We start from the raw sequence: 13,021 nt of genomic DNA, 5'->3' as shown, positions 1-13,021 counted from the left end.
TTATCCTCACAGAAAATCAATGTAGGGTAGATGGTTTCTTTTAACATGGTGCTTATGAATAAGAACATGAAGTTTCTTAGAGCTTAAAATATATTCCGAAGCCACAATACTAGCAAAAGACGGAGGCGCTGCACTTTGTGACATCCATTTAAATTTGGGATCTTTAAATCCTAACAATGAAGGAGTTCACACGAGGCCCTGAATAGGACCGACCTGACAGGGTAGCTAACCCTTAAGATGAAATCACATGAAGATGCATTCAGATCAGACCACAAGGTCTCCACGACAACCCTCTCAGTCCAGTCTTGTCGATGAGACATTTCCCAGACTGAGAGGGCACTAGGAACAGACCTCCCAACCACAGAGAGCCGTGTGTCTACACTGGAGCGGTGTGTTGGTCACCTCCCAATTGAAACTGAAGCGCTCCCTCTAGGTGGCTGACAGGAAGCTTGGAAAAAGGCAATACGTGATAGACAGGGAGAGGAGGTGGGAAAAAGGAGAGGAAACGGAAGAGGAGGAGTCAGGGAGAGGGAGGAAGAGGAGGAGGCTGGGGAGAAGGAGGGGAGAAGGGTTGGGGAACAGGAGGACTGTTCCTGTCAAGTGAGAGGGATTTCTTAGGAGGGGAATAGAGAGTGTAGTGGTAAATCTGCCCAAAATAGACCGGTTTGTTTTCCTAATCACTGAGTCATGTTTTCATTGAATGGATTTATTTGGGTTGAAGAGGAAAATGCAACAAACTGGCGATCGGGTTGAAAAGGATAACGCAACAAGACCCAGGAGGCCCCCTGCCCAGGCTCACATAAACGGGTATGTTGCTGTTAACAGCAGACTTCTCAGTGGAGTGGTCTGCAAATTAGGCAGGACTCAGTTTTCCCGAGTTGTCACCTATGCTGCAGTGAGGTTTTCTTCTTCTGATGCAACTGCCTTTGAGTCACCCATACTCCTGTACGTCACAGCCCTAGTGTGCTCTAAAAAGCAAAGCAGAACTCTGGTTCATCTGGACTTGGATGGAACCATTTCTTTGCTCTGTCATGGGTGCTTTATGTGGGGTAAACAGGTATTTGTTTGTATGTCCCCAAGGAAAGCCATGCAACACAGTAACCCCTTGACACTTTGTAGCTGATGCTGGGTCTTGCCTGGAACATGTTCCCCTGCCACAGACATCCCCAAGTTTGAGATCATCCCTATTAACGACCAATTCAACAATAAAGACACAAATCTATATTAAAACCTTCCATAGCCCCTACTATGGCAAGGAACTAAACATTAAGACCGTTTATATGCAAAGGAAAGAAAGACTTAAAAACACAAATTTGTATGGCATATGCATGGGGCTGTTCATTAAAGCGCATGTTTCTCTGGCTAATTACGTTATTAAATAACAACGCCTGAACCTGCACCAGAAATACAGTCAACTAATTATGAATGTGGCTGGGAATTTTCCCTAAGTCTCCCATTGTCTACCATTTTATTTGAATAATCAACTTCGAAACAGGTCTCCCCAGTGGGGGATGTGCCGTGGACGTTCCAAAGGCCACACTGGCAGCGGAAATCATGTCTTCTACTGAGGTGTGGTGGTCTTCCTACTCACGGAAATAGTCCAGAAGGAGATATGTCCGATGAACGGAATAGGCAGTCTGCAGCATCTAATTCAAAACCGTCTGCACGGCCATGTTGCTCACATCGGCCGCTGTTTCATTATAAACACTGATGATGGGGATTGATGTCGGAAACAGCAGGGTGATAGAAGCTTCGCCGACGACTGTGTACAGATCAATAAATAATAAGCCAAGAAAGCAAAGAGAGCGACCGAGAGTGCCTTTAAATGATGGCAGGTGACTTGCCAGTCCCCAGGAGGATGGGTAGTAGAGACATTACAATGACTCCAGCTCCCTCCCCTGCAAAAAGTCTCAGAAAACCAAATACATACAAAACTCTACGCAAGAGCAGAAATGAGTGAGTATACTAAAAGAAAAAAAATGCCATTAAAGTGGGTTTTCATCTTTACCAGCAACAAATAGAAATGGTTCTGTCATGTTTGGGATCGAATCAAGTTTACAAGGCACTTGGAGACCAGTGGGATGTGGGGCTCGTAAGGGCCATGTGACCTAGGCAGCCTGACCCCAGACTCTACATGTCCCTTATATTTTAAACTAGATAATCCAACACAGCCTCTAGACTTTGTGGGCTGTGCCCATCATCCTATATTTTCAAACATCCCTGGCAGACGTGTGTCCGAGTTACAAACACCATTGAGGGCATAAAGATTGTTATGGCCGTGTGTAAGCAGTACAGCCAAAGAAGCTGGAATCTAACTGACAGCCGGGTTTCACACTCGGCCCAGCATGTCCTGAATTTAGCTACATGTAGTTAGACCCTCCCTGTGGGGCTGCTTGGGCACCTCATTGTGTTAATCACTGGGTTGGGGGGTTGGGATATAATGTCTCACTATGGGGTGAGTTGGATTTAACAAATGTCATTGTAAGTGTTAGAGGAAAACAGGAGAACGATTCTGTGCCACAAGACTCTCTGTGCACGGTAGCTTATTAGCTGCTCTAACTAAGCTAATGAGTTCATTAGCACCCTAAAGGCCACTTGTCCTTAAGGCAGGAGGAAGATAGAAATTACTTTTTGGTGTATTTTGTAACGTCTTCTGTCAGCTTTAGCCCTGACAAAGCAATACATTTCCTCCAGCTCCTGTTCACCGAGCGAGCTCGTTTGGGAGAAAGAAAAAAAAAATTCCATTTTGCCCAATGGTACTTACTGTCAACAACTAGCGTTTAGTTTGGAAACAGTTAGAACTGAAGCACTTCAGAAGCTGCAGTGGGAACAGGACCAGTGAAGGCCTGACTGAGGATGGGGGTTTATCAGCAGGCTTGGCAGGGTCTTCTGTTTGCAGAGGTGTTGACTGGCCTCAAGGCTTTCACGCCACCACCAAGCATCCCATCCGGCACGTGGATGTTTCTCTTCTCGAAGGACATTAGAGCCTCACTTTAATATTCCCATTATAAAACAGACTCTACAGCTTGACAATGACTAACTGAGGCAAAGTGAAGAGAGAAAAATTTCACACCTAGCCAGGCAAGGTGGTGCACGCCTTAAATCCCAGCACTCAGGAGGCAGAGGCAGGACGATCTCTGTGAGTTCAAGGCCAGACTGATCTACACAGTGAGTCCCAAGACAGCCAGGGCTACATAATTAAAAATATAGCCAGTGGCACATGCCTGTAACCAGGCAATAAGGAGGCTAATGCAGACAAACAGGAACTTTGAAACCAGCTCTATACAAGGACACCTCTGAATTTGAGGCCAGCCTCAGTTTCCAATAAGACTGTGCCCTAGGCTGGCTAGGAAGGGGGTTCAAGAGTCTGGATCTCCAGGACCTATACAAAAAGGCCTGGTAAGGGTGGTGTGCCCACCCCAGCAATCCAAGTAATCCCGGAGCGGGCCAGCTAACCAGGTTTCCTTGGGATACCTGTCTCAATGTATAAGAATGTATAAGGTGGTGGGCAATCAAGGAAGTCACCTAACATCAATCTTGAGCCTCAATAAATGCATTCCTGCATAAACATATGAACACATATATACCAAAGCAACACAGACACACATACACACGCACACCACATACACCACACACACACACACACCACATATACACCACACACACACCACACACACACACCACACACACACACCACATACACACCACAGACACACACACACCACATACACACCACAGACACACACACCACATACACACCACACACACCACATACACACCACAGACACACACACACCACATACATACCACACATACCACATACACACCACAGACACACACACACACACACACACATACCACATACACACACACACCACACACATACATACACACCACACACACATACCCCCCACACACATACACACCACACACACACACACACCACATACATGCACCCACACACAGCACATACACACCACACACACACACACACACACACACACTCGGGGGTACTGGAGAATGACCCTCTGGTTTGTGAGCAACATTAATCCAGTAGCAACTCTGAAGTGGGCAGGCACAGTACCACCATTTTCTCACGAAAACTTACTTCATAGGATGTCAGAGGGGAAAAGTATAGCAGAGACTCACCCCTTCTATATTAGGAAACGAGAGCGCTTCCAGCAAGTGGTTGACCCAAAAGTCACAGCGGTCTCTCAGTCTGAAAAGCTCTCATTTCCTACTCTTAGCAATGAGTCTCAGGAGCAAACTCAGAGGTCAGCTGGCACAGTCAGGGGCATCCAAAATAGAGAGTCATATCTTAACAGCATCTACTTAGCAATGATACTTTTTAAATGGATTTAAAAGGAAGAAAGGCAATATAGCTTACTGAAATGTTTTTTTTTTTTTAATTACTATACAGTAAGATACCAGAAAAATATTCCAAATGAACTAAACTTCCCATGGGCTGAGCACAGTCCATAAACACCAAATGTGCTGCTGCTGGGAACCGGTAACAAGGAGAGCACTTCCCAGGCTAAGTCCGGATGTAGTCTCAGAATCCTTTCCAAATCCCAGAACAGTTGTACAGGCCTGCCATTACCCTGCTACCCAGGAGGCTGTGCCGGGAGTTCTTGGGGCCAAGAGTTCAAGACCAGACTGTGCAACAGTAAGAACAAGAACTCTCAAACACACAAAGAAAATTCCTTCCACTCAGGAGCAGCCACACCGGGAAGGTCACCTGCTGCCTCTTACGTAAACGTACTGATCTGTGTTCTGATTTATGCAAGGACTTAGTCAAGATGGGAACTCTTCACTGTGATAGGGATGGGAAGGAGACAGGAACAGATGGGGAGGCTAATCAGAACACGTGTATTCAGAGGCCACGGTTAGGAGTTGGATTTCTTTCTAAAGTCTGAGGTCATTTAGATGTTTTAACAGTCTTATGTAGAGAAGAGAATTATACGACTTACACTTTAGAATGTGTTTTGTTTTGCTATGCTTTGACCCTCCCACCCCCTGCCCTCGAAATGTGGGGAGGGCAGAGTAAGCATACGATGTGTCTTCTGTTTGGAGGCAGGGTCTCACTACACAGCCCAGGCTGGCCTCACCTCTCAGGATTACAGGAACTGAATCCAGGGCATTGTTCTCTCTCTCTCTCTCTCTCTCTCTCTCTCTCTCTCTCTCTCTCTCTCTCTCTCTCTCTCACACACACACACACACACACACACACACATACCACATAATCATCATTTCTGTCCCTAACAGGACAATGCTGGTGAACTAGCTTCTCTTGAGTCTCAGTCCAGTATCTAGCACATATAACCAGAGCCCCGGACTCTAGATAGTTGACGCAGTGTTCTGGCTTTATCTAGCTAATTTTATATCAACTTGACACAAGCTGCAGCCATCTAGGAGAAGGGAACCTTGATCGAGAAAATGCTATATGATCAGGCAAGCCTATAGGCCTTTTTCTTAGTGATTGATGGGGGAGGGCCCAGCCCATTGTGGGTGGTTCCATCCCTATGCTGGTGGTCTTGGTGTCTATAAAGGAAGCTGAGCAAGCCAGGAGCAGCACCCCTCCATGGCCTTTGCATCAGTTCCTGCCTTTGGGTTCCTGCCGTGCTTGAGTTCCTGCCCTGATCAGTGCTGAACAGTGATGTAGAAGCAGAAGCCAAATAAAACCCTTTCCTTGCTAGCTTGCTTTTGGTCATGGTTTCCTCCCAGTAACAGAGACCCTAGGACACCCAGTCAGAGCAATTCCCTCCTCTCTGTTCATCACTGGCTTGAAATTAAAAAAAATAATAATAATTTCTTTAACCTGCCCTGGACAGCTTACACCTTCTCTGAAAAAATTTAAAAAACAAAACAACCAACCAAAAATAAAGCTTATGCGAAGTTCAGGCGGGCAATTCTCTTGTCTGCTGATTAATGGAAATGTGTGTCAGGCACTTGGACACAGTCACCTGAGTTGGAAGGGGGACCACAGGAGCATCTGCCGTTGGAAGCTTTTAGGCCTCCTCACTTCCTGTTACCATTTCAAGTCCAAAAGGAATGGAGGTCTCCCTCTTGGGCCCCACGACAGAGGATACAGTGACTAGGAGAAGACAAGACAAACACTGTCTATCAACGATTCCTTCTGATGGAGGAATTCCATCATCAATCCCCAAAGCCACTGCCTGTCACAACAGCTGCCCCCTTCACAGCCACCCTGCGCCGTAGCAGCCAACTTCACAGTCCCAGGGTGTGTTTGGTGGGATTCCCAATCCCTGTAGCTTCAGAAAACGACTAAAAATACAGTGTCATCTGGCACATGGCCAAGATTTGGAAGCCCAGAGAAGGCAGAAGGGTATGTAAGGAAGGCGGGTGCTTCAAGGGGGAAGACACAGTGAGAAGGGACCTTGTGCTGGGGCCGTGTGGTGACAGAAGAGGAGATATGATTCTTTAAATAACAATGCCCCAGGGAAGGGAAGAAGCTCTCTCTAAATTAGCTTCCTCTACTGTTGGTCCAGACAAACTGCATCACAGAGTTCGCTACATAAATCCCAGGTTTTAGATATGCCACTGGCCGTGTTTTTTTTTTCTTTTCACTTGACCCATAGCCGTATTTGCTACTTGAGTACAGACTGCTAACTTTATACATAGACACAAAGTGTCTCATGGTCACATCAGAGTACTTAGCATTCCCATATCCCTAAACATTTGGCTATTCCTTACGAAGGAACCTTCGAATTCCTATTTTCTGGTTGTTTTAAAAATTACACCCTCCCACCGAAGAAATTTTAAGATGTTTAAAGAATTGCTGTAAACTATGGAAGATAGCTCAGTCAGCTATCTTCACAGCAAAGCACTTGCTGTGCATACAGAGCCTGAGTTTGCTCCCCAAGGCACAGTAATATGTGTTTGTCATCCCCGTGCTGGGGGGACAGAGATGGATGGCTATCGGGGGCTCACTGAAAGCCCCAGGTCCCAGAGAGAGATTCTGAATTGAGAGAGAGAGAGAGAGAGAGAGAGAGAGAGAGAGAGAAGTGGATGGCTACTGAGGAATGTTACGTGGGGCTGACATCTGGTGTATAAACACACACACACACACACACACACACACACACACACACCAGGCATGATGGTGAAGACCTGTAATTCTTGTGATTTTAGTGATGGGGAGGGCAGAGAGAGGTAATCCCTGGGGCTGGGTGGCGAAGATGAATCAGTAAGTTTCAGGTAAACATGAGAGACAATGGATGGATGGCCCACATAAGCAACACGTAAGTCAGTAGACACTTTATACACTCCCCATCCCAAGGCCCAGGAGCCACAGCAGAAAGGGAGGCAGAGAGAGTGAAAACCGGAGCAGCACACTGCCTTCCGGACATGACAGGACCACTGGACCCCAAAGTCACAGCTGTGGCTGTCTGCACAAGACCGACATAAGATCAAGCCAGTCAACATTCTAGCCCTGAGCAAGAAGAGGTTCACAGTGCTCAGGAGTTGTCAGTGGACAACTCCCTGACAGTGTCTCGGGAAGAAAGGATGCGTTTTCTTTAAGGGTCTGGTCCCTGGTATGTTGACTACTGTCCAGAGGATGACCCACACCCACGTCCATGAGCAACACAAAATGGACAGAGTGGCTTATGTTTAGAAAGAGGACGCAAGGTCAGAAAGGAGACAGCGCAAAGCACATTCAACTCTGGTTTTTAGGAAACTTCATTTTGTGTGAGACCAGGGGCTAAACTCCAATTCCAGGAAGAAAAGCACAAAATCCATTGGAGCCAACGTCCCAATAGCAGGGTCGAGGTACACAGAGATAACTTAAGACATCCTGCAGAGAATAGATGACTTAACCATCCTGTTTGTCAGGTGGTTTAGCCCCCATGCGCAGTTCCTGCAGCTCACTCCAGAAATGCAGATTTTCAAACATCAACTTGCTGACCCATACAGTAATTTCCCAAGCTTGCTGTAACCACAATAAGTACCCTGCACCCCTGGACTCCAGGCTCTCACTGGGTCAGTGAGAGACCTTGTTCTCAACCTCGTGATAAAGACCCTTATGTGTTTGTATTGGAATTGGCTCCTTGGGGGTCTTCGGGGTCCATGAGACTTGGGCGTAACAACTGGAGAAAGGGAAAGGGTCTAGGAGAAATTTGTAAAAAGGAGTGGGGAGGTAAATATGGTGAATGCAAAGATATATATATATATATATATATGCATTTGTGTTTGTATGTGGATGTGTGTGTATGTGTTTGTGTATGTGTTTGGGTGTTTGTGTGTGTTCGTGCATGTGTGTATGTATATGTATGTGCCTGTGGGTGTGTGTGTGATGACACCACATGGAAGTCAGAGGGCTGCTTGCAAGAGTAGGTTTTCTTTTTCTACCATGTAGATCTTGGGGGGGTCAAACTCAGGTTGTCTGGCTTGGTAGTAAATACCTTTACCTGTTGAGCCATTTCCCTGGCCTGAGGTGAACTTCTCAGCTTCATCATGTAAGTGAGACTATACAGTGTTTGGCTTAATGCACCTGGCTCATCCCACCCAACAGCATCCTGACTCCTGTTCATGTTGGTACAAATGGCAGCCTTGGCTTCTTTTTATGACTGTGCAATAGTCCACTGTATAATTGTACACACAACATTCTGTTCATTTGCTGATGGACACCAGTACTGAGTATGTCTTGGCTACTTGTTGGGAGCGTGGCTGTATTAGGAATGTGCATGCAGGTGTCTCTTTGATTTCCTGACTCCATTTTCTTTGGGTGTATACCAAACAGTGAGATAATTAGCCTATGTGGTAGTTGAGAAACACGTATTCAGATCATGTCCCCATTCTTTACTATTCATTTTAATTATGTATATGGGTGTGTGTCTGTACAAGTGTCCATTAGGGACAGAAGGGTGGGGTCCCCTGGAGAGAGAGTGACAGGCTATTCTGAACCACTTGATGTTGACCCTGGGAACTGGATTTGGGTCCTCCACAAGAGCAGCTCATGCACTTAACTGCTGAGCCATCTGCCCAGCCCCCATTTACCTGTGTGTGTTTTTTTTTTAACACCAATGAAAATAGCTAAAAACAAAAAACTCAAGGGACAGCACATGCTGGTGAGGATGTAGAGCAAGGGGAACACTCCTCCATTGTTGGTGGGAGTGCAAACTTGTACAACCACTCTGGAAATCAATTCAGCAGTTTCTCAGAAAATTGGGAATAGTTCTACCTGAAGACCCAGCTATACCATTCCTGGGCTTATATCCAAAAGATGCTCCACCATCCCACAGGGACGCATGCTCCACCGTGTTTGTAGCAGCTTTATTTATGACAGCCAGAAATTAGAAACAATCAAGATGTCCCTCGATTGAAGAATGAATACGGAAAAAAAAAAATGTGGCTCATTTACACGACAGAACACTATTCACTATTAAAAACAAGGACATCATGAATTTTTCAGGCAAATGGATGGAATTAGAAAACATCATCCTGAGTGAGGTAACCCAGACCCAAAAGGACCAGACATAGTATGTACTCACAAAGAAGAGCATATTAGTCATAAAGTACAGGGCACCATCCACAGACCCAGAGAAGCCTAGTGACAAGGAGGGTCCAGGGAGGATGGGTGGTCTTTCTCAGAAAGGGAAATAAAATAGATGTTGTAGGTGGGTGAAGGGAAAGAATTGATCCACTGAAAGATACTCTAATAACTCAAATGTACCCGTATAACTTTTTGTTTGTTTGTTTCTCAAGACTGGGATTAAAGGCATGTCACAATTGTCCTTAACTCTGAGAATGATAAAAACGTATCTAAACATGTTTGGAACCCCAGTAAGTCAAAACAGCATCAAGATCAACTTAGCCATGCAATAAATTCAATGAAAATTAAGATTTTCTTCTTACATTGCTACTGTATCAGATATTTTTCTTGTTGTTGTGATAAAACATCTGGTGAAAACAACTTAAGGAAAGAGAAGGTTGATTTTGTCTCCTGGTGTGAAGGAATACAGCCCATCCAGGTAGGCGCATGGCAGCAGGAGGTGTGGGTGTGAGTGTGGGTGTGGTCGGGGTGGGGGTAGCTGGTCACACTGTATCCACAGTCAGGAAGGAAGAAGCAGTGGATGTTAGTCCCCATTAACCCAAGCCCCCAGCCTCTGGAATGCTGCTCCTGAGAGTTGAGGTGAGTCACGTGCTTCAATGACCCTGACCTAGCAAAGTCCCTCACAGACACAGTCAGAACCTTATCTCCTTGATGATTCTAGAACCATATTAACCATTGTGGTTACTTTTTAAATATATGTCAAAAGTCCCTTCCATCTAGAAAGTATGTAAGCCAAAGACTACCCAGAATTGTTACCCACAGAGATGATCCTTAAAAATCAGAGTTTTAAAAATACTTCAAGGGCTAAAATATGCCCAAAAGTGTCACATCCAGATGGTTTTCCAAGTGAAATCTCCCAAATCTTTAAAAATCCTACAGAGCAAGGGGAAAAAATGCTTTGATATTTTTAAGTTCAGAATACCATTGATACTAAATATAACAAAAATGGCGTCCCTTTGGGTATCCGTGAAGAATTCTAAGTAGTATTTAGCAAATACAATCCCAATTACAGTAATAAGAAGCCAAAGATTCAAAAATAGCCCGTCCCAGGGACAACAATCATTGTCAGGAACTATACTAGTGAAAGTCACATTACTGATTAAAAGAAAATGTACAGCGTCACCTTAATGTCGAAATATACAGTCACCTTACATACTTAAAGGGCATGATTAGAGATAAACAGTGTCTGGTTTAAAAACAAACAAACTAGTGACAGGAACATGCACGGACACTTCTTTAAGATTATTGGGAAACCAGGGAACTGTTGAATTGGACATCACCAGAGACACTAAAGTAAAAAGTACAAAAATAATCACAACAGTAAACAACAAAGCAAACAGCGGAGTGACTGAAAGGCATCTCTGACCTCTCATTCCATTCTGCCCCTGACTGTGGGACCTTAAACAAGTTAACCCGGAGGCTGGAGGAGGGCGGTACCTCACCTGAGTGTCTGTACACAGGGATCACCTGAAGACTAAATAGTCACTTTCAGGGAACTTGCTGAGCGTGTACGTGGCACACAGAGGTACATATAGTACTTAAATAGTCGGTGTCCACACATCAAAGGGCTGAGATCGCAGCCTTACCCTCTGATGGCTCAGAGGATAAGAGCACACAGTGGGTAAAAGGCACTCGCTGACAATCCTGATGACCTCAGCTGGATCTCTGGGACTCACATGAGGGAAGGAGAAAACTGACTCCATCAAATTGTCTTTTGACCTCTACACACACATTGTGCAATGTGTACACACACACACACACACACACACACAAAACTGTGTGAATGCATACATACACATATACACATAAAGGTAAATTTATATTTTTTAAAAAGCTGAATTCATGTTGGAAAGTCAGAATCATTTCCATACAAATCAGAAATAAGATTTAAAAAAAAAATTCAACGTTAACACCATTGCTCAGGTTTTCATTCTGGAAACACTAGCCCAGATCCTGTAAGAGAAAAGTTTTATAAATGCAGAACAAAAGGTAGGGTCATTGTTTGCAGACACTAAGACACAGACCCTGAAAAATACTAGCAAAACCAAACCCTGCCAGAAACAAATACGACATATCGGATATACTGAATGCATTTACTATCCCAAAGGGAAACTGAAAACAGCAGCCTAGGGGCACTATAAGCAGAAAGCTGAGGCTTTTAAAAACCCACCTTGGCAGTGTAACTTTGGAGATTCCCACACACCCAGAGCTGTGCATCTTGAAACGCTGTCCCCCGAGACGCTGCTGAGAAACCCTTCCTTGCAGCTGTAAAGGGCTTGGCCGCCCAGCGTGGACCTGTAGCTTCCCACGATGTAGGCCCCAGGAACTTCAGGAGGGAAGCCACAGTCTATTTCTGAAAACAAACCGTGTCACCTTCTTTACTTCATACATGCAAGTTTTCAGGATCCACCATCCCTTCACCCCATACCCTGTGCCTCACACCCCAGGTCCCGTGCATCTTTACTGTGCTACTGACACTCCACGCACAGCAGCATCTACACGTGCACAAAACAGAGTTTAGCCATCGGCTCAGATTCGTGCTCATTAAAGAGATGCCTTGTCCAGTGAAGCACAAATCTGATGCAAACTCCCTTAAATTAAGTGCACTTCCTTAATTTCCAAAGTCACTTTGGAGATGCTGGCTTCTTACCAGAACTAACAGGCAACACTTGATACCAAAATATCTAACTCCTCATGTTTAGCATCCCCCCCACCCCCCCCCCACACACACAGGATTTCTCTGTGTAGCCTCAGATGTCCTTGAAGTCAATCTGTAGACCAGGCTGGCCTCAAATTCACAGAAATCCACCTGCCTCCTGAGTGCTGGAATTAGGGGTGTGTTTCACCACTGCCGGGCTTGTTTACCTTGATTGGGTCATGAATTTTATTCCATAAAACTATACGAAGGCAATGCACACTCACACTTCCAGTGAAGACCTATAAACATCAGAACACGGGAAGACCAAATCTCACCTTCAGGGACTGGTGACCCGGCAGACACCCACCTGTGCATGCTGTGGCATCCGTGCGTGGGTGGAAAGGCTCAGGCCCGTGCATTGCCACATACCCTTCCGTGCAGTAGCATTCAAAGCTCCCAGGAGTGTTGACACACCGACCTCCATGTCTGCACAGGCCAGAATCTTCACACTCATCTATGTCTTCAGACCCATCCCAAAGTGTAAAAAGAAGAGAGAAAAACAGAGAAGAGGATGCTGTGGCCGCCTGGCTTTATGCTGTCCATCCACCCAAAGAAATGCGTGCGATTGCCTGTGATTGTATTATAATTTCATTTTGCTCCCTATAGGTTTCCCATATAAATTCTTCATACCACAAAACACAGAAAGCATAGGATATGGTCAATAAACAATTGCCAGTGTGTTCTGAGATGAAAAACAAAAATGAAAAACGTTCCTAATTCCCTGACCCCCAACAAAATGGGACTTGTTT

At 45.2% G+C, this 13,021-nt stretch overlaps 1 protein-coding gene across 1 annotated transcript in view; it reads right to left on the bottom strand.

Annotated features, from left to right (window-relative positions):
• Nucleotides 1-13,021, bottom strand: part of SUSD1 (sushi domain containing 1) — a gene marked incomplete at its 3' end in the record, with an annotated part of 114,092 nt that overhangs the window by 77,867 nt on the left and 23,204 nt on the right. Inside the window, exons 4-5 of the mRNA XM_080940173.1 lie at nt 12,580-12,732; nt 11,745-11,927 (exon numbers count right to left, since the gene is read on the bottom strand). Coding sequence (XP_080796299.1) covers nt 11,745-11,927; nt 12,580-12,732 — 336 coding nt within the window. The remainder of the gene's footprint in view (nt 1-11,744; nt 11,928-12,579; nt 12,733-13,021) is intronic.

This window comes from Micromys minutus (assembly GCF_963924665.1).
Source record: "Micromys minutus genome assembly, chromosome: 28".
NCBI classification, from domain to species: Eukaryota; Metazoa; Chordata; class Mammalia; order Rodentia; family Muridae; genus Micromys; species Micromys minutus.
This window is presented reverse-complemented; position numbering and strand designations above follow the sequence as displayed.